The 20,258-nt window shown below is 55.6% G+C and overlaps 6 protein-coding genes across 6 annotated transcripts; 2 read left to right on the top strand and 4 right to left on the bottom strand.

Moving 5' to 3' along the window:
- Window positions 1-511: 511 nt before the first annotated feature.
- Window positions 512-5,552, top strand: CCOS01_02338 (uncharacterized protein; the record flags this gene model as incomplete). The annotated part of the gene is made up of 4 exons (XM_060450529.1): window positions 512-606; window positions 689-2,530; window positions 2,590-2,820; window positions 2,879-5,552. The coding sequence occupies 4 exons, from the start codon at window positions 512-514 to the stop codon at window positions 5,550-5,552; spliced, it is 4,842 nt and encodes a 1,613-aa protein (XP_060319179.1).
- Window positions 5,553-5,911: 359 nt separating this feature from the next.
- Window positions 5,912-8,073, bottom strand: CCOS01_02339 (uncharacterized protein; the record flags this gene model as incomplete). Its single annotated transcript, XM_060450530.1, has 2 exons — window positions 5,912-7,470; window positions 7,530-8,073. The coding sequence occupies 2 exons, from the start codon at window positions 8,071-8,073 to the stop codon at window positions 5,912-5,914; spliced, it is 2,103 nt and encodes a 700-aa protein (XP_060319180.1).
- A 2,466-nt stretch (window positions 8,074-10,539) lies between these two features.
- Window positions 10,540-14,816, bottom strand: CCOS01_02340 (PH domain-containing protein; the record flags this gene model as incomplete). The annotated part of the gene is made up of 2 exons (XM_060450531.1): window positions 10,540-10,987; window positions 11,050-14,816. 2 exons carry the CDS (start codon window positions 14,814-14,816, stop codon window positions 10,540-10,542), a joined length of 4,215 nt encoding a protein of 1,404 aa, XP_060319181.1.
- A 597-nt stretch (window positions 14,817-15,413) lies between these two features.
- CCOS01_02341 (uncharacterized protein) lies at window positions 15,414-15,806 on the top strand (the record flags this gene model as incomplete). The annotated part of the gene is made up of 1 exon (XM_060450532.1): window positions 15,414-15,806. One exon carries the CDS (start codon window positions 15,414-15,416, stop codon window positions 15,804-15,806), a length of 393 nt encoding a protein of 130 aa, XP_060319182.1.
- A 3,348-nt stretch (window positions 15,807-19,154) lies between these two features.
- Window positions 19,155-19,825, bottom strand: CCOS01_02342 (uncharacterized protein; the record flags this gene model as incomplete). The annotated part of the gene is made up of 2 exons (XM_060450533.1): window positions 19,155-19,334; window positions 19,796-19,825. The coding sequence occupies 2 exons, from the start codon at window positions 19,823-19,825 to the stop codon at window positions 19,155-19,157; spliced, it is 210 nt and encodes a 69-aa protein (XP_060319183.1).
- Window positions 19,826-19,878: 53 nt separating this feature from the next.
- Window positions 19,879-20,043, bottom strand: CCOS01_02343 (uncharacterized protein; the record flags this gene model as incomplete). The annotated part of the gene is made up of 1 exon (XM_060450534.1): window positions 19,879-20,043. The coding sequence occupies one exon, from the start codon at window positions 20,041-20,043 to the stop codon at window positions 19,879-19,881; it is 165 nt and encodes a 54-aa protein (XP_060319184.1).
- Window positions 20,044-20,258: the final 215 nt, after the last annotated feature.

The raw sequence follows: 20,258 nt of genomic DNA on the forward strand, positions 1-20,258 counted from the left end.
TATTCTTTTTCAATTAGGGCAGGGAAAAAGTTTGGCCACACCACCGTGTGTGGGTGGAGTGGACCGTGCGCGCGACGTTCCAGAAGATGCAGGCGATTGGCTGAATGTCACTGGGAGACGGGAGCGCAAAAAAAAAAAAAAAAGTCAGTCGGGACCCTGGCGTTTTGGTGCCCCGCGATGAGTCTTCGCCGGCGCGTCGAGTTAATGCTACGAACCACGTGCTGCAAACTCGTGGTACCTAGAATTTTCCCGTGTCCGATACGAAGCACCTCGAACGACGAGGCCTTCCCAAATCGGAGATTCTTATGTAAGATCTGAAGCAAATCAGAAATTTGAGTGCACTCATTTCCGATACTTACACGCCGAGTTGTAGACGACAGACGAAAGGAAAAAAACACACCCCTGTTACTCACTCGGCCAGCACTCATTCGCTTCGCCGCTGCCCCTCGGTGCCCCTCCTTCTACCCAACTCTCAGAGTCACTCGCCGGGTTCACCAATTATGCGATAGCGATGAAGCAGGATACCGTCCCCCAGTACGAGAGCTTCGTCAACCCGAGTGACCTGCTCAAATGGGTTGAGGAACAGCCCGAGGAGTCGTGGATCTCGTAAGATATTTCCCCAGTCAATACCCCTCTAAAGTGAATGTTCCAAGCGTAGTATGTGTGTTAACATCATTTTTGCAAATAGCATCGCGCAAAATGTTTTTGACCACCTACTCTCCCTGGCCGCTCAGCCAAAGGGAGTCTCGGGCAACTCATGCGTGAAGCTCTGTGGATTTGTCGAGCAAAGCTCAAAGTCCGACAAGCCAGCCCTGCGGCAATGGGCTTTTTCCAAAGAGCCCAGCCTGGGACTCTTCAACTTCTTCATCAAGTGGAATGAGACAGAGCAGCACCGGTCCATGAAGCTGGTCTTGGACCTGCTCCCCTCGCTCATCCGCCGTAACCCCGACCATGCTGTCTCTGACCTGGTCAAGACGACCATCTTGGACACCCTCATCTCCATCATTGGACCGCAGTCCACCAAGCCTTTGGTCAAGTCGTCGCTCAAGGCCATGGACTACTTTGCCGGCAAGTCCGTTTTTAGCGTCGAAGACATTGCGGCGAGTTATAAGCGGACGCAGCCAGAGTGCAGCTGGGCGTCCGACATTGCACTTTGGGAGGACTTTTTCGGCCAGATGCTCGACTGGATGACCATGCACTACGTGTGCCCGACTACGGGCAAGTTCATCGTGACCATTTTCAGGGCACTGAGACAGCAGTCTCTAAAGACGCCGCAAGCTGCAGGCGCTGAACAGTTCAGCGTTGAAATGTGGCTTCGCTGGGTCCAGGCTGCCATTGCCAAGACGCCGTCTTTGCTTGAGGGTATCAAGACGTATGTTTTCCTTCCGTTATTCAAGGATGACCGCAAAGACTCGGTCCAGATCCTGGAACAGATCAACAGCATGTGGTCTACCTCTGGCTCGGCCGTGGCTGAGCTAGACACTCTGGCCCAACTGAACCTCGCCGTGCTGGAGGTTGGTAAGAAGGTAGGCATGGTCGAGGAGCCCGGCGCCATCTACAGAGAGGAGTCCTCTTCAGCGGTAGTCTTGGAATCGGCCGTGCTCGAAAGGGTTCTGTCACATCCTTCCCATGAGCTCCGCTCGCTGGCGCTGTCCCTCATCGTCGCCTCACCTTCAACGACGAGGCCTTACTCACCAGTGGCCCTCCGCCTGCTGCAAGCCCATCTCCCGACGTACTTCTCGGAGTCGGACGCAAAGTTCCGCATGGAACTGCTGAGCAAGCTCAAAGATATGTTCAAGCGCAGCAGAGGCGCAATCTTCATCCTGCATAAGAGTCTGGCCCGTCTCAAAGCCTTTGACGGCGCTGCCAATGGTGCGCCAAAGGCCCCTAAGGCGCCGCCGAAGCAAGCGAACCACCGCACCAACATCTTGCTCTGGCCAGAGGATAAGCTGCGAGCGAGCTTGGAGCAGCACGAAAGCTTTTTGGCGTGGTACATTGCATTTTTGCGGTCTGAGCTGATCCCCACAGCCTCTTTCCAGCGGCACTTTACCGCGCTAAGGGCCGTTGCCTTCATCCTCAAGCTCGAAGCCGACGCTGGCAAGACGTGGGAGACGGAGGAGGACGAGACCCTCTTCTTCAACCTGTTTGACGGGAAGTGGACGCGCGCGCTCCTCGACCTCATCATGGACCCATTCGACGACGTTCGGGAGAACGGTACGTCTGTCCTCAAGAACTTGTTTGGCGACAAGCGCTTCAAGTGTCTCGTTGGCGCACAAGGTGTCTCACCGACACTGGAAGAGTTCTTGTTGAGAGCCGAGGATATTGCGCGGAGGACGGCGCGAGCTGATCACGCTGATGGCGTTGCTCGGACAAACGAGCTTCTCTTTAGATTCTATGACGGTAGGGAGGCGCAGATTGCGCATATTTCAAAGTTGATGGATCTTCTTGAGGGCAAGCTCGCCTTTGCAGAGGCCGATCTGGGTAATGCCGTTCTTGAGGCGCCGGTGCATGGCTACTACGCTTCTCTCCGGTGGGTGCAACAAATACTATGCCTCCTTCGAAAGGTGCCGTGGACTGACCGAGGATTAGGTATATCTGGCAAGCTGCGGCTGATATGAGCTTTTCGGCGTCCGAGATGGAAGCAATGGCTATCCTTCAGAACCGTATTGTCAAGTGCTGTCAACGCATCTGGGCTGCGGTCAGAGACATTCTGTGCGACGACTCACCCGAGGGCCACTTGCCCCAGGAGCTGGAAGATCTCGAAGGTCTTGACACCAAGGACCTGCTGAGCTACAGCTTCCGCGCCATCCACGAGTCCAGGTAAGTAATAAGAGTCTACATAATGCTGTGTAGATATCTCGTCTAACATGCTACTCAGTGCTCTGATGCGTGTCATGGTCCTGCCTCTCAAGTCCAAGGCCAAGGAAGGAATTCTGCGCCCCTCGACTGACCTCTTCACAACTGTCGGATCCTTGACCTTTGACCAGCTGTCGAGCCTCAGACACCGCGGTGCCTTCAACACTGTCTCGCTGTCGTTCGCAACCTGCTGCCAGCTGGTCAAGCACCTCGATGACCCTCAAGCAGGCCACGAGAACGGCGAGACCCTGCTCGACGTCTGGTACAGGGGAACTAAGGAGTGCATCTTTTCCCAAGCATCCACTACCCGCCGCTCTGCCGGTATCCCCGCCATGATCACCGGAATAGTCTCGGCCAACGCGCCGCAGCCCTCCTTCGACGTCGTCATCGAGGAGCTCGTCGCCATCGCCCGCAAACCCGCCTTCAACTCCGAGTCGGACGGCTCCAAGCTGCCCCAGGTCCACGCCCTCAACTGCCTCAAGGACATGTTCAAGAGCTCCTTCATCACCCAGCTCGGCAAGTCGGCGCCGCACATCCCGCAGTGCCTCGACCTCGCCGCCGGCAGCCTCAAGTCCGAGGTCTGGGGTATCCGCAACTGCGGCCTCCTCTTCCTCCGCTCTCTCCTCGATAACCTCTTTGGCACAAACGAGAGCAAAGCCACCCTCGAGGCCGGCTGGGATGGCCGCACAACGCGCCTGCAGTACCACAAGTTTCCCATCCTGCCCTCCGTGCTATTGAACCTCCTCCGCTCCGGCCGCGAGGTCATGAAACCCACAACGCTGGGAAGCACCATCGCCGCCGAGTCCGTCTTCCCTGCCCTCGACATCATCCGCCGCGCCGGACCCCCCGACGCCTCGCGCGACGAGCTGTACGGTCTCGTCGCGGGCTACCTCGCCAGCCCCGTCTGGCACGTCCGGGAGATGGCCGCTCGCGCTCTGTGTTCTTTCCTCCTTAAAGACGACGATTGGGTCAGCCTTGCCGAAGCCATCATCAAGGACTCCCTCGCCGCGGCGCCCGCGAGCAGGAACAACCACCTCCACGGCGGCCTGCTGACCGTCAAGGCGGTCTTTGAGCGGCTCTCCGACGTCTCGCCTCAGAGACTGTCGTCTGGCCTCCCGCGCGTGGTCTCGATTCTCGGCGGTCTCGAAGCCAGCGCGTCTGACTCCTTTGCCTCCTGCCCAGACATCCGCGCCGCTTACCTGGAAGTCCAAAACCTCATCTCCCTCTTCGCCCTATCTTACCCGTCATCATCATCGCCGTCATCACAGGGCGCTGCCTCCTGCACCATCTCACAATCCCCACAAAGCGCCCTCCTCCGCACCCAACTCGCCATCGCAGCAGTTCACGCCGCCCAAACCTCCTCCTCGCCCTCCGCCTCCCTCCGCGAAACCCTCCTCTCGACAAGAACAACAAGCGTAGAGACAACAATCACAACCCTCGAAACCCTCGCCTCAGTCCACCACCCGCACCTGTCCCCCGCGGAAGCAGCATCCTACGCCGCGCTGTACACCGACGTAGCCTGCTCCGCAACACACCCAGACTCCTGCGCCGCCGCCCTCGTCAACCTCGCAGAGGTCCTGGACCTCGTCCTGGCGGCAGCAACGGCCTCCCGCGATGCCGATGCCGATGCCAACTCTCGACAACCCTCAAACCTCCTCCCCTCCCCCGAGACCCTGACACAGCTTTGGCAAGACCTCCTCGCGAGAACAATCAACCCAAACCTCTCCAACGCAATCACCCGCGCCAGCGGCCCCATCATGGCATCCCTCGTCTCTCAATCTCCCGCTACCTCATCCACCGCGCGCTCCCTCCGCGGCTGGGGCAACCTAATGTCCTCGGCCCTCCACGACTCCCGCCCCTTTGACACCCGCATCGCCGCAGCAGCCTCCCTCGCCTCCTTCTTCTGCGCAACAACCTCAGCCTCTTCAACCACCGCAGACCAAAACCAAGCAGAAGCAGAGGCAGAAGCACCCCTCCTCCCCGCCCTCATAGCCCTCTACGACGCCCTCAACGACGACGACGACGAAGTCCGCGACCTCGCCTCCCTCTCCGCAAAACACATCCTCTCCGCGCCCCTCGCGCCCCTCGACGCCGCCTCCTCGCTGCTATCCTACATCGCAACCACCTACCGCGACAGTCCCGCCCTCCACTCCCTCCTCGCATCCCGCGTCACGGGCCAGGTCTCCTCAGATGCAGCCAACGACACAGAGACCACCGCCGCCACACAATGGTCCACCGCGGAATCACAACTCTCCGCCGCCCTCCGCTTCGACGACTCCCTCTTCGCAATCGAAGAGCAGAACCTCTTCATCGACGAGGTTCGCGAATCGAAGCGCTGGGCCGCCGTTTTCCAAGACGTCTTCTCCTCTATTTCGGATTCTTCCTCAACGTCAGCAGCAGCAGCAGCAGCGCACAAAGCCCTCACAACATGGACATCCGCCGGCCTCGACGCCCTCCTGGCCCTCACATCCCAACCATCCCACGCAGACGACGGACCGCTGGGCTGGACTTCGGACCCAGACGTCTACGCAGTCTGCGCGCGCGTCCTCCTCGCCGCGACGGCACTCACCAAGGTCAATGAAGTCGGCGGCGGCGTCGATGGGTCCAAGGCGCTCAAGAAGAAGTTGGAAAAGTTGAGGCACCTTGGTCAGCGGGGGAGACTTCATGGGTTATTGTTGGAGATGATGGATGCATGAAGTCGACGAACCGTGAGATATCATAGACAATGGACGGTTAGATGATGCAAAGGACAAAAGCATGCTCGGATGAGAAAAGTTTGAGTTCATTTAGATGCTTCGTGTACAAATGCTTTGGAAAAGGTACATGGCGATAGACATGGAAAATAGACAGGAAAAAAGAGATGAAGTAAGTTAAAAAGAAAAAAAGGCTATAAAAGGAAGGCTAAGACGCCCCGAACGCCATTGGATGCTCATGCGTCATCTCATCTCGTCTACAGAGATCTCTCTGTCTGCATCAAGCTGGGTATCCTGTCCTGCAGCTGACATATCTCCCCTCCCTCTGTCTCTCTCTCATCGTCGTACACTTTACACGGCCCTTAGTTGGACACAGTCTGAACCACCTTTTCTCCCGATACACTCAACGACGAATCCTGTCTCTTCATACCGCCCATCCCACCCATCTTGCCCATCTTAACAACCAGCATGGTATTCTGGCTCTGCAGCTGACCCACCTGCTCCTTGAGGACGTCAATCTCCTTGAGCGCCACATCCCGCTCCGTCCTGATGCGCTCGAGCTCCAAGGCCAAGTTTGCCTTCTCCTCCTTTTCTGCCTGCTTCCGCCGCTTCTCCTCAGCCTTGCGCTGTTCGTGCTCGCGGCGCTGCTCGAGGCGCTGCATGTCGCGCTTGTACTTGTCTTCCTGCTTGGCCATCTCCTTTTCGTGCTTCTCGCGGAGCTTTGCCAGGTTGGCGACCTCCTTTTGCGAGTCTTGGTCACGCTTACTAGACATGCGCTCTTGCATCTTGTTGATCTTGTCTTGCATCTTCTGGCGCCGCTCCTGGAGTTTCCTGAGCTCTCTCTCGTGGTGCGACGACGTCTTAGACCCTTGGAGGGACGCGCCGCCGCCAGATCCGGACGAGTGAAGCGACACGCTGTCAGGCTGCGTAACCTCTGGTGGCGTGATGGGCTCACCCTCGTCCGTCTTCTCGACCGCTGAAGCGAAGCTTCGGATGGACGACGTGTCGCTTTGAACCGACTCATCCTCTTCATCTTCCTCCGCTATCGACCCGTTGGTACTTGGTGCAGTGAATATTCCGGGTAAAGCGTAGCCCTCTGGTAGGCGACTAGCCACAACGGAGCTAGCCATTCCGAAAGCACCGGATATGATGCCGTACAGGCCGTTACTACTCGGGACGGAATTATCCTGCACCTGTGCTGACTCTTCAGGTAACAAATTTGATGTTGGTTGCTTGGCCACCTCCCTTGGAGAAGCAACCTTTTCGCTCTCGGCCTGCTTAGCGCCTTCTTTCGTCTCCTCCTGTTCTTTGTCTGAAGTTGAAAAGTCATCTGCGGACTTCGCAGTCATCCACTTGAGGAACTTGCCGGCATCTCCAATGATGCCTGCCGGTGTACCCCGATCAATCAAGAATCGGGGCACGTTGCCGCCGGGATCACTACGAGTCACCATAAGCCACTCAACAGACGTCGTCGCTTCCTCCTCGATGCCTTCGCCGGTGTGCCCAGCGTCGTCTCTGGCAGGTGCACTGTCAACAGATGTACCTCGATGACGGCTGTCTGGATCTGCTGTCTTTTTCGCTGCCCGTAGAACAGCCTCCTTGCCCATAGACTCAGCTACAGCTTGTCTTTCTTTGGCGCCTTCCTGACTGAGATCAATCGACGATCGTGCTCGCGTGATCGCAGCCGGCTTGTCGGACGGGATCTCGCGAATGATTTCGACCGACTCATATTGGCCTCGAATATAGCCTGGCCGCTCGGGGCACTCGGGATGAATGCATGGTTTCGACACAATCATGTAGGTCCGGAGCGGCCGCCTAGTACCTTCTTGCGGGGCGCCGCCGGAAAAGTCGGAACTCAGCAGTAACGTCACAAAGTCTCTCGGAGCCGTCGGGCCTGGGAATTGCGCCGACAATTGGAATACTGAGCAGATGTTGTAAGCATTTGGCACTGAAGTCTCAAGTGGTGTCTTCCTTGCTCACCTTCCATTTTTCCAGAGCCTTCCACAACCTCATGCGCCGCTCGCTTCTCTGCTCCAATGCCGCGGATGGCGCCGGCGCCGGGCCCGCTCTGCACCTTCATGGACTCGGCAAATTCTCTCTCGAGGCCCAGCTTCCACTTCTCAAAAGTTAAGCCATCGTGAACGCTGCGCCGGGCGAACCAGCTGCCCTTGCCGTCCTTGGCGGCGAGTTTATACACGTTGATTGCTAGCGGGTTATCCTTGGCATTGACCTTGACCTCTTTCCACTCTTTGGACAGGTCCTGCGACAGCTTCAGCGCCGCACCGGTCTGGCGCTGGGACAGTGAACGATTGATGTCGGCGACAGGAATCGGGGGGTCGGTGTGGGAGCGGGATCGGCCGTGGGAAGCAGTGGCCTGCTTAACGGCGGCGGGGACGGGGATAGAGTCAATAACTGTTTGAGCGTTGGCAAATACGCCGGTCATGAACTCTTTTGGATCCTCCTCGGCGACAGATTCCCACTTGATAGGCGCGAGGCCTTTGAAGGGCTCGTGGTGAGGTGCCATTGTGTCTAAGAGTGGCGGTTGGCGTCGAGGGCGAAACGGAAATGTGTCGTGTTTAAGAAGATGTCATAGCCCAGGTCGTCCGACGAAAGCGAGTAGTGTAGAGACTAGCCGGTGGTGTCTGTGAAGAGGAATTACAGACGGAGATTTTCAAATGACAAAAGGTAGCGAGATTCGTATAGTGTATGGTTATCGTCGGGGTCCGGACGCGACCGAGGCGCTGGGAAAGGGGAATGTTCGTGGGGAAGCAAGGTAGATGCTGTTTGGTGGTTTGTGGATGAGAGTGGTGGTCAGTGGTCGATTACTGTGCAGAAATGTAGACGAAATAAAGCTTTGGATGACCTGCAAAGAGTGCCCCACGTGTGGCTTAAGAGTAAAGAGTCAAGGAGGAAGAAGGCAGGTTTGGGAGAGAATCAGGTGCTGCGTAAGCCACAGTTACTCGGGAATTGCTGGAATAAAGGCGCATGCACGAAGTACGGAGGATGGAGTATGGATAGCGTCAACGGGAATGGGATCACCGATCATGGGCCTTACCGGGGTGTCAGGACTCAGTTGGGAAAGGAGTCTTGGAGGGGCTTTGACGTCTCTGGCCGACCCGAGCGGACCTAATGCTCCCGTCCTCTCTCTACCTTATTGTTACTATTTTGTCAGGTGCGTTACGGTTGACCATGTTCCATCATGTTCAATGCGCCCTTGTCCTTTACGTCCGGTGCAACACTCCTTCCGTCTCCTTGGGAAGAGGCATCTACGGATACGTATCTAATCTTGCCTCGGATTCTGCCCCAATGACGAAGTAACACAAGGTAAGCACGGTAAAAGCACCTAAATGGAAAGGGCCCGGCAGCCAATTCTTGCTCCTTGCTCCTGCTGTGTTTGCTTTCCCTTCACCGCGCTTCTCGCATTGGCTCGACCCTGGCGCTGACGTCACCCCCTGTCCATGTACACATACAAACAGTACGCAGTACGAGAAGGTGCGGTCCCCTCAGGGCCTCAAAGAGAAGGTGGGGAGGGGAGGCCCTCGTTGGCCCCCCGTCCGTCTCGACGTCACAATTGGTGGTCAGTCTCCCAGAAAGAGGATCAAGTGGATCCCACCGCGCTAGAGATCGTCTAGAATCCGCGTATTCTGGGCTCGACCTCCGTGCCCTCGGATTCCTCTCATTCGACCCTCGCAAAGCCGTGACGAAGGAGCGACAATTCACCCATTGTAACGAGTGGAAAATGCGGCTCCTTTCCCCCTTTTCTTGCTCCAGTCTTGTATCCATTCTGAATTTTTTATTCTTAGATTAGGGACAGATTTCGAGGGGAAGGTGGGGTTGAAGGGAGGAGAGGCGCGGATCAGAGACCTCGTTCTGGAACTTCTGACCACCGGCCTACGTCGTCCAAGGCCGCCCGCCACAAGCCACACTGTTGAATGCGGGCTTCCTCGAGGGGAATGTGGCACATCCGGTTTTTCCTTGCTTTCTCCCGTCGCCCTACCCGTAAGGCAACGCGGCCAGGATGACTTTCCAACGGTTTACAGGGATTCTGATGGCGACTGGACACGTGAGGTCTTTCTCCCTTGCCGGAACACCTTGCCGGAGAGCAAAAGAAGTGATTTGGGGTAAGATGTGATACCAAGCGCTGCGTACTCCTGGTGTGCATCGACGTCAACCACTTGAGTTTACATCGTCATGATCTACCTTACCCCAAGGCGTTAAGGGTAGGGCGTACAGCCTAAATGTCCAAGTACCATCATACTGGTTGTACACAATTACACCAAAACCACGCCGAGATTCCCGAGACATGACCTCAAAGGTCCGGACCCGGCTTTCTCGTCGGCCGACTTTCTCTTCATCGAACACCAACACTAGCCCCCAAGACAGTTTGACCGAACCTTCCGGTCAACATCGATCTACGATTGCAGCCTTACATCGCGATAGAGTCCCCAGAGAAGAATCAGGCCATGTCTTCAGGCCATCAATGCCAATACTCTAGCAGTAAACTAGCAACCTTTATTGAATTGTAACGGATGAGGCTGAGATCGCCATTATGAACAACTTCACAGCCTGACCATGGTGAACATTGTTAATCGTGTTCGCCTTCCCCCCTCTGTCCCGGTACATTAGGTAGTTCCTGAATCTACAACAGAGCCTCTGTCTGCTTCCATCAATAGTGTTGCAATAGAGTTAAGCCCCTCACTTCTTTGCCCTTTGTGCTGCCTTTGGGTGCGTCTTGAGCAGAGTGCATCATTGGTAACAAGAGAAGCGCATATTCATTTCATCACCCCCCAACCAGTGGTGGAGTAATGAATCCATCAAGCAGAGACAACCTGCAGCATAAAATCATCATCCAACGTAATCAAATATTATCCTCCATTTCGAAGTAAAACAGAACAATAGACTGTAAGGCTCTACAAGCCTCAATACGCTGTTCAAAAGCACGGCAACATGATATTACGCAATGCAACACAACGAGACCCAACAAACTCCTCTACAACCCCGCCAAAGAGCTGCGCTCACTCATCAACGCTTGGTGATCCAACTTACAGCTCCCGCAATATGTATCGTACCACTCCCGCAGCGCCTCCTTCTTGCCTTCGTCAATACTCGACGTCAAGACCTTCTGGCCACTGCCACCACCGCCGCGCTTACTCTTAGCAGAACCGCCATCCTCCTCCAAAACAGTCTTGAGCTTCTCGCACCGCATCGTCTCGTCAGAGAGCCAATTCTCCCACTCTGACTGCACCATCTCCCGCTCGATGCTGTTGACGATGCGCATCGCGACGAGGAGATCGTGTCGATACGATCCGAGACGCTGTCGGGTCCGACGCAGCCGGCGCGCGGTCGCTCGGCTCGTCGCTGATGATAGCGTCGACCCGGCGTCTTCGTAGGGGCTGTCAAGGTCGGTGGCGTTGGCAACAAGTTGGAACGTAGTGAAGCTGTGATATCATGTTAGTCATCGTATCCCTGAACCCCAAACTGCCAATCGAGATTTACTTACCAGGCACTGTCGGTAGGCCAACTGTTGTTATGGCCAACCGCACCCGTTGCCTCGCCCAGATCCGCCATGTAGATGGCCTTGCTCATCATTACGTTCGGGCCGACACCGAGCCGCGTCATAAACTTGGCTGCTCGCCTCTCCGTCCACCAGGTCGAGCTTTCTTTGGACGTCAAGGCAATGTTCGTGAACGCGCTGACGGCCAGGACAAGAAGGATGAGTCTATGAGCCGTGACCACGCTGAAGAAAGTCTTCACCACGGCGATGGCCCACATGATGAGCGACGTCACCGCACTCTCGCCAAAGGAGCGCAGCGTTTCCAGGAGCATGGCTGTCAGTGTCCGCGGCTTGATGAGCTGCTTCTTTGACGCGGCCGCGTCGGCCGGGGAAAAGACAACGACTTGCGTCTGTTGCCCAATGTTTCCGTACACCTGGATTGCCCTCTTGGTCCGGCTGTGTGGGCCAAGCTTGCGCACCTGGTCCGTCGCGACGTCTGCAAGCTCTTCCGCATCGCCCTCGGCGTCATTTAGGGCCTGACGCTCGACCAAGTTCTTCGAAAACGTGGGTATCTTGGACCATTCCACCTTTGTGTAGATGGCCAACTTACACTTTGACTTGGCCACGTGAGTGATGACAACCTTGGTCACCAACTTGAAGTCTTGAGAATGGGGAAGATGCCATGCCGTCTTGGTGTGTGTCACAACATACGTTACGTGTTCTTGGAAGACATCCATGGTCTGGTAGTCGACAACGTCCACGGTCTTGGGTCGACCGATCATATCCTTGTAGTCGAATTTGAACTGGAACTCTCGCCTCATTCGGCCATGATCTGCGAGCGCCCAGGGCCCTTGGGCGATCTGTTGAGCTCTCCGCTCAAAGTAGAGCTTGGGGAATACAAAGCTCTTGTCGCCAAAGAGCACATGGAAGCAGGCCTTGGCACTAATCTCAAAGTGCCGCTCTGCAACCATTCTCTGCATGTCTTCGGGTTCGAAAATTACAGGATGAGCGGGTACCTGCACTTTGGGGGTCTGCCTCGAACCAGGCCCTGCTAAGCGGAGTCTTGGTCCAAACTGGCTCTGGCGCTTAGCCGGGCGCCCAGAATGCGTGCCGTCATCGAACGGCGTATTTGACGAGACCTCTTCCCAGCTTTCAATGCTTGGGCTACGTTTGCTGTAGTCCTCGTATTCCAGATTGATCAGTGCCCGAATGAGCTCTGGCAACTCCATTGGCTCCTCAGATTGCAAGTCGTCGATGAGAAGGTTCATTCTCGCATGAAGGAGCTGGAGATTGTCCAGGAAAATCTTGATGGTGATTCTAGTGTAGCCCGTCTCGTTGCCATCCTCACCGAGGTGAAGGAAAATGAAGTCGCATTCCTTACCGGGCGCAGCTGTGACCTCGGCTATTATGTCGAGACTGATGGCATATGCTACTACAAGGCCCATTTGTTGTCCATAAAAGTACATGTTGTCCGGAGTGATATAGATACGGCCGTTGCCCGCCAGCCCCTGGCCGTGAGAGGGTGAGTCCTTGCCTGTCGAGCTCGACCAGGCGGCACGGAAAACGAGGACAAGCTTCTCGTCCAGAGGAGCATTCGGGAACAGAATCCGGAATTGGAGATGCTGGATTCTTAACTCTGGAGGGTATCCTGGAACGAAGGTCTCCACGGGCTGTCTGAATGGGGTGTGGGCTTGGCTGGGTTTCGCATCGACACTGACAGTTTTCCTGTGGCCAGTGGTAGGGGTTGGAGGCTTCTCTTCACCAGGCTTGCCCACCTCTCGGACTACTATTCCGAATGGATTTTCTTCCAGCAGGCCAGGGGTGCGAGGACGGCCTGGGCCAGACCCGTAGACAGTGCTCCAAGGGCTACTTCCCCAGTAGTTGGCGAGAACCGAAGTAGGCATGTGGCTCGTAGTGTCCGACCCTATACTTCTGTCGACTGAAAGCATCACAGCCGTTCGGCTGAGGTTTGTTGCTGCGGGTGGCCTTGCCAGCGTCAAAGGAGCCAAGGTTCCTTGAACTGGGTCCAGGGCAGGTAATCTTGAAGTGGACGAGTTCTTCGACCCAGCTTGTGGGGGGGAAGGGTATCCGGGAAGATGGCCGTGGCTTGCTATCAAGCCCGCGATGCCGCCAGCGCCGGGCGCACCGCCAGCAGCCCCCGCAGCTTCGGCACCCGCACCAAAGGTCGCTTTTCGGTGAAGATCTAGCTTCTGGATGATCCTCGCTGCATGATCGCGATTGCTTTCTCCCTCCTCACGCACCATCTCTCGGCCTAAGTCACGCCCAAGAGCAGTAATGGACCGACGCGGTGCACCAGCGTTTACGTCGAAGCTGGCACGGCCAGCCATGCTGCCGTCCGAACCAGGAACCGGAAGAGTGCCAGCCCGGTCAAAGCTACCGGAAGGCTCCTCGCCAGCCACGATGGCGTCCATGGACCTTGCTGAGAACTCGGGAAGTGGTGGCGGCGTGATGGAGAAAGCGGGATCGGCACCGGCGGGTGAAGAGGCGCTGTCTCTGTCCATGCTGGCCTCGAATGCTCTCTTCTTGGCCACCTCAAAGACCTCCAGCCACTCAGTCAGCTGGTTCTGAGTCTCTGCCTGAAGAACCAAGGTCTGGCTCTTTGTCTTGACTTCGAAGCAGAATCTGCGATCCTCGGCAACGGCAGGTTTGGCATTGCACAAAAGAACACCAATCTCGTCACCTTGCAGAACACCTTGGGGCCCATTGATCAGCCAGCCAAAAATACCTTCTCGGCAATAGTACCAACGACGGACCCAGTTCGACCTGGCTGGCTTGCCGTAAAGGGTCTTGAGGAAGAGCCAACCCTGCTTCTCCGAGACAACGGCGGAACTTTCTTGTGGCTGGACGCTGACCGGACCTCTGGACCCCAGGAACTGAACTGTGGACGCACTGTAATCCTCCAGCTCCCGGGATGGCTTGAATGCTTGCAGTGTGCTTTCGCCGATATCGCGGCGCGCAATTTGTAGTTCTCTCTTGAACACAAACTCTGTGGTTTCCATCTCACGAGACCAGCCACGGATGCGATCCATCTCGGAACCCCACTTTGTCGATACGGCAGCGGCGTCGCGCGACCGCTTCATTTCCTTCCAAAAGTCGGAGCTGACACGTACAAGCAACTTGTCCAGGCTAAAGCGAATCTGAGGCGCAAGCTGGCAGAAGTCCATGGAGACCTTGAGATATGCCTTGCGGGTCTCGTACACGGCGAACGCTTCCTCTCTGATAGCAGACGGCTCCTTTGTCTTTGACTGGCTCATGTACCGAGCCATGGCTTGATCAAAGTTCCTCTGAGTATGGTCCAGAACTCTCCTGACTTCCTTGAAAGAGCGCAGGTCGGCGGCGACGAAGGAGCGGATGGGGTCAACAGATATGGTGTCCATTTTCCGCACTGTTGACATAATCTGAGTCCACCATTCCTTTGAGCCATCGCTTATCCGGCGCAGAGCGAGAAGAGTGTAGTCGTGATCGACGATGGCATCGGCGGTCGCGGCGGGTGGGAAGATCTTGGACAGGTAGGTGTTGACGCTTTCTTCGAGGGCTAGGATGTCACGGGTGACGCGAGACGTAGACCTGACATAGTCGTCAAGCCATTTCTCGACATTGTCGATGTGCTCTCCGAAGTGCTGCGCAGTGGATCGGAAGGTAGGAGAATCGAGGGATGCCTCGTTGAGGCCGACGGGAATCGCAGGACTTGTTTGCTTTTGCGCCGTTGTTGCAGCAGCAGCCAAAGCGACAGACGCCGCGGGCTCAGCCATCGTATGTGCAAGGATCGACGATGGTCGTCGACGTCGTCGGAACGACTTGGGAGTCGTTGGTTCGGTCGGTCGGTCAAAGATATATCATCTGTGTCTATGATGGGCGCTATGCATGCTCTACAGGTCCGGAAGGTAGGATTTCTTGTGTATTGGAGCGGAAGAATGCTGTGTCGCGAGTGGAAGTTGTAATGACGTCGGCGAAAGCCGCATTTGGGGAGTGCCACGGGTACAAGTTTTGGGAGGTGTGCTGTCAAAGTCAAGCCTCGCCTCGTCGTCTGGAAAATAGGCTGAGGCCCGGCGGTGGGGGAGCCAATGAAACCACTTTCGCTTCGCGCTTTAGCGTCCGCGTATACTGAGCAGTCCACTGTAGATTCGGCCGAGACCACCCCGCGATTCACTGAGACCAACCGCTAACGAGATTACCTCAGGCGGGGGGGCTCACGGGGCCTTACAAGTTAGGTAATAAGGTAAGGTGCCTACTTGGAGCCTTCGGAGGAACGGGAAGGCAGTTAAGCTCAGCCCAACTTTCCTTTTACGGAAAAGAAATGGCCCAAGCTCCCCAAGGCGCGGAGTGCGTGCTCCTTCCCTCAATATTCCATGCCATTGACGGCCACTTCGTTCCTTCTATTCTACGGAGTACTGCATACCTACCCGTACCTATCCTTCTTCCATGGGGAATTTGGAGACAGCAACCCATGGAACCTTTGGCTTTTCTCCAGGTCTCCGCCACTCTCCTGCAAAGTCTTGTCCATCGTCGTACGAATAAACAAGCTTCAAACAGGGTTTGCGCCCTCCAAAGTCTCAATGCGATGCGTCTCGCATTGGCCAAAGAAGAAGAAGAACAGTCTTTGCGGAAGTCGGCATCAGCCATGGCAACATCAAACATCATACCTAACACCCAACGAACTTATAGTTCACTTCATTCCTTACAGGCCACTTGGCATACAGAAGCTGAAGCAGACTTCATACGCCCGTCCGCCTCCATTATAGCCCGACAGACGAACGACTCAGGTCTGGCTTATGCTCGAATCGTCAAGTAGACAAGTTTTCTCTCAACGACAGGCTCATGCTTGGGTAATGTGTCGCCGGTTTCCTGCACCCACTCGACGTCTGCCGCCCACCACGCTTGCAACCACACCAATCCCCGGATTATCTGCCGCGAGCGAACCTGGGCCATCTGGAGTACAGCTTATCCATTTGCCGTCGAGATCGAGTCATGGACGCAAGGACGCGACATGTCAATAGCTGTCGTCACATATCTGACAAGGAGACAGCTGCCTCGCAAAGCTCAACGAACTTAACCGGACCTCGCCATAGCTTGCCGTGCAGACTGCACACGCATCTGCCCCGTCAAAATTACTCGAGCTTCTCTGTTCGAAACACGGGGCTATCACGACTGGCCGGGACGTCGTCGTTGCTACGACACGCATCCACGACAAGATTACAGTCCCTAGCCTAATCCCTATCCTATCCTATCCTGGCACCCCAGACACTGGTTCGTTTCTGCAACGGGCTCGACTGAGTGGACTTTGTAGTGAAACAATGTTCCATCATCGGCGGGTGGGAGGAAACAACCATAATGGCATCATGTTGGCCACAAATGGAATGGATTGTCCCGTCGCCTACACTGGCACACTGGTCCCATTCGGAGCCGCGTGGCTGTCGACTCCGGACTGGACTGCTGGTGTCCTGTGCCCTTGTGGAGGTGGAGGGTCAGATCAATGCTAAAATCTCGGTCATGAGCGAGTCAACGTCGCCGTTTTTTTGCTCTCCCGCGGGCAGCACAGCCCCTCAGCCCCTCCCGTGTGGCATTTTCATGCACCACCGACGCTCGCCGCCCACTGACAAGCAATCGGCTTGAAGCGATCAGCGGGTCTTCTGCATTGGTAGCAGCACATTTCAGCTGCTCAAGGGGCGCAATGTACTCGCCCACGGGCCCCCCTTATTCGGTCTCTCGTTCAGGTACTGTGTAATAGGTCCCCTGAGTTCTGCGTCTAGTATGTACTAACAGACTGCTTTCCAGTAACTCACATGCTCCTTCTGTCGGCTTTGCCGGGGACCTCGCATTCCTCACGTTGCATTGGGTATTTCCAACGCCTTCGTCAACTCAACCTCTCCCTCCTTCACCAGCCTCCCGGTTCCTGCGCCACACGCGGATCTCTCAGGGCGGGGGAGCACTCGCCGCACCGTTTCTCCTCAGACCGGCAGTCCCTGTTCTTTTTTTGGATACACGCACTTTCGGAACCTCGAGATCTGGGGAAATCCCATGGAGGACGATCGTCAATTTTCAGGGTTGCCAAATTTTCACCTCACCTCACGAGACAGCTACGCAATCGAACTGATCTCGCGTTGACGTGTACGAATACGTCTTCATGTCTTGCTCGCCAGTACATCAGCTGGTGATGATACGTGAGCAAAATACGGCAGCTGTCGATACCCATCCTCCACTTAGGCACGGGCACAATAGCTGGTGGCGACTATTGGCACAATCCCCGTTGGCTTCAAGACCAGGCATGCCTTGCGCAGGAAACCTGTCCAAAACGAACCGTCCCGCTCACCTGTGGTATTGAGCTCAAGGCTCAAGCTTGCCATGCTATTTTCGATCCAGCCTGAATCACTAGACAGATCCATGGATGTTTGCAAGATTTTCACTCAAGCGAATGTCGTCCCACTGGCGTCCGACGACAAATGATGCAGTAGGGATTGCCCTGAAGAAGGGCAGTTACATGCACAGCAATGTGCAATGGAAACGAATAGCAGACGAAATATGCCTTTCTGCAGGAGGTTGATACCGTCTCTGAACATTCAACTTATTTTCCCGTGCTCCGCCAAAGCCATAGGATCTCCTCCCGCACGACCGTGCGGCAAAGCAAGATTTGCGGGTCGCCGGCCCAGCCACTGGGGTAGGGATCTGCCGTTGAGTGTGGCGACACCAGAAACAACACAGCCTGTGAAGCTTGGCTTGGTGCTACCTTGGATGAAAATTCCGGGTCCGAAACCCCCTTCTCTTGGATGACGGGCTACTGAAATGTCCTGTATGGATTGCAATAGCCTTGAAAAAGACAGGTTCTACACTCGCCGGTGGGAAACTCCATGTGACTCAGGTCAAGTGACGACAGTAGCGGTCACAAGCAGCCAACGGGTACTGGCTGGTGTCAAACCAGCCACCCGAGGTGCGGCAAACAACGGCGGAGCCGCCTGCATCGACGACAGGCGAAGGCCGCGGGGGCCAAAAATAGGTAGTCAGCAGACCTATCCGTACCTACAACTTGCCGCGACGGCACAGAAGCCGACTTCTGCCGACTTTGCTACGAGAGAGACTCCACTGCGTCCGCTTGTTCGACTCCACGATGGCCCGTTCTGTTGCCTTCTGCCGCGTCTATGGCCGGACAGCCGCCGCTCTCTCACTGTTCTCAGACTCCCAAGCGAGCATTCACATCCGTCTAGGGTGTCATTGCAAATCCACACTGTCTCTCCCTGCGATGCCGACACCGGGTCGCAGTACAGCCAGCTTCCGCCTGTATGAGAATGTAGAATTTGGCAGGGAACCACGTATTCGGATCTGTTTGCAAACGAATCCATTTTGCCACAATACCAATATGTCATGGTTCAATATTCCGTTCACAACGACATGGTACCCAGGTTTTTTGCTTGCTTTCTGGACATGTCTCCGGGCGATTACCCCCTTGTTTGAGTCAACAGCAACTGGTTAGGCATTTTGGCAACTCGATTGGACGGCAGATTGATTGTGATAGATCTCAACCCGCTTCTGGAGAGGTTCGAGAACGGTTGTTCCTGCAACCGGGCACTCACGAACGGGGCAGGCTATTTCCCAATCTGGTAATCTTGGTATGTAACGTCTCCTGATGACCATGACCTTGCTCATCCGCCTGTCCCCTGAACTGGCGCCAAAGTCGTTGCGCCATTAACGCGGCCATTATTGCTCAGCAAGCTTCCGCTGCGTCCTTCAGGAGTCAAGGGGAAGTTCCTAGGAGCGTTTGGACTCCAACCGTCTCTCCTCATGATGGACCTCTTGGACATTTCGCTCATGATTGGTCTAATATCAAGCCAGAATTTGAGTATTTTTGCCAATCACGATGAAGTCACTCGGCCTTTTCCCGTCCAGGCCCACATAGCCCGAATCTGGCCGTCAGCTCAATAGCCAATGAGGCACCAGAAGCCAGCTTTTTCCCAACCACACCTCAGCTCACCTCGGCCGCTAGCAAGGACTACAACCTTGCAAAAAGCCGTCTACAGGCTGTCATTGCTCGACGTTTACACCCTCGAGTCCTCGACCACCCTTTCTATATCTCCACAACGATGTTGGATCCCGTTCCATTAGGACGGACCAACCCCCATCGGCTCGGCGGCGATGCGAAGTTCAGAAGGGAGGAGGGCAATCCCACGCTTCCGGAAACGCTCTATACGCCAGTTCTCAGACGGAATAGCAACGCTGCCATTGCGGTACGCCGCGCCATCTGGTTTGATATCGCTGTCCAAGGCGGAGCCCGGCCGGGACTGTAGGCGGTTCAATTTAGTGTTGTTTCCCTAGCGGTTCTTCCTTTGGCTTCTTTGGCCGCTCCAATCATGGTCATGCCCTGAGTCTCGTGAAAGTCGAGCCGGCCCAACAACTGCGACCCTATTCTCCAAGGAGGTCTAAGTTGCATATGGAGAAGCCCAGTCGTGGTCAAATACAATGCTATGCGGGCTATTGGGTCTACCCGCCGTCGCGGCCGCGCCTGCGTCGTTTCAAAGGCGATCTGCTGCTAGAACCTACATGATGCAGGGCGAGACGCAGAAGCGTCCTCAGGCACATGCAAGTCATAAAGGTACTAATAATTGGTAGAAAGTGAGAAGCAGCGTCTGAACCACACGACTGGCCAAGACAGACAGGCCATTTTATGACGATTATCAGAAGACGCCTCATTCATCTCCGATGAGGTCTCAGCAAGGCCAAAGCAAGATTGACCATCACTAACGACCTCTATCGCCATGGCTGTCTTGGCCATGGCGTTGGCTCTGTGGGCTTGTCGAATGTAGTCATGCCTTATCCCTGGTCTAACTAACAAGATACGAGCCACGGTCTTTGGATCGTCAAAGGTGGACAGATACAGTCAGGTGCATAAGGGCAACCTCCTGACGGAACCTCAGGATAGTTTCCTAGCGTCAGACGAGTCGACATAGGCAGCTCGAATTTCTCACGCCTGCATGATTCAGTACTACCCATCCTAGGTAGCAAAAGGTCTGGACCTGCGCAGGCTGGTGTGCCCTTGAGCATGATATCACAAATGTATTCCAATCACGGCAGCCCTCGCGATGATTGTACGCCGAAGGCTCTACTCAAGCAGATCTGATACCTCGCAAAAAGAGCAAGGTGCATGATCAAGGAACATGCGAGCAGGTGAAAGATCACGATGGGTAACATTTGCAATATGATATATC

This window comes from Colletotrichum costaricense (genome assembly GCF_030867565.1).
Source record: "Colletotrichum costaricense strain IMI 309622 chromosome Unknown Scaffold_2.1, whole genome shotgun sequence".
NCBI classification, from domain to species: Eukaryota; Fungi; Ascomycota; class Sordariomycetes; order Glomerellales; family Glomerellaceae; genus Colletotrichum; species Colletotrichum costaricense.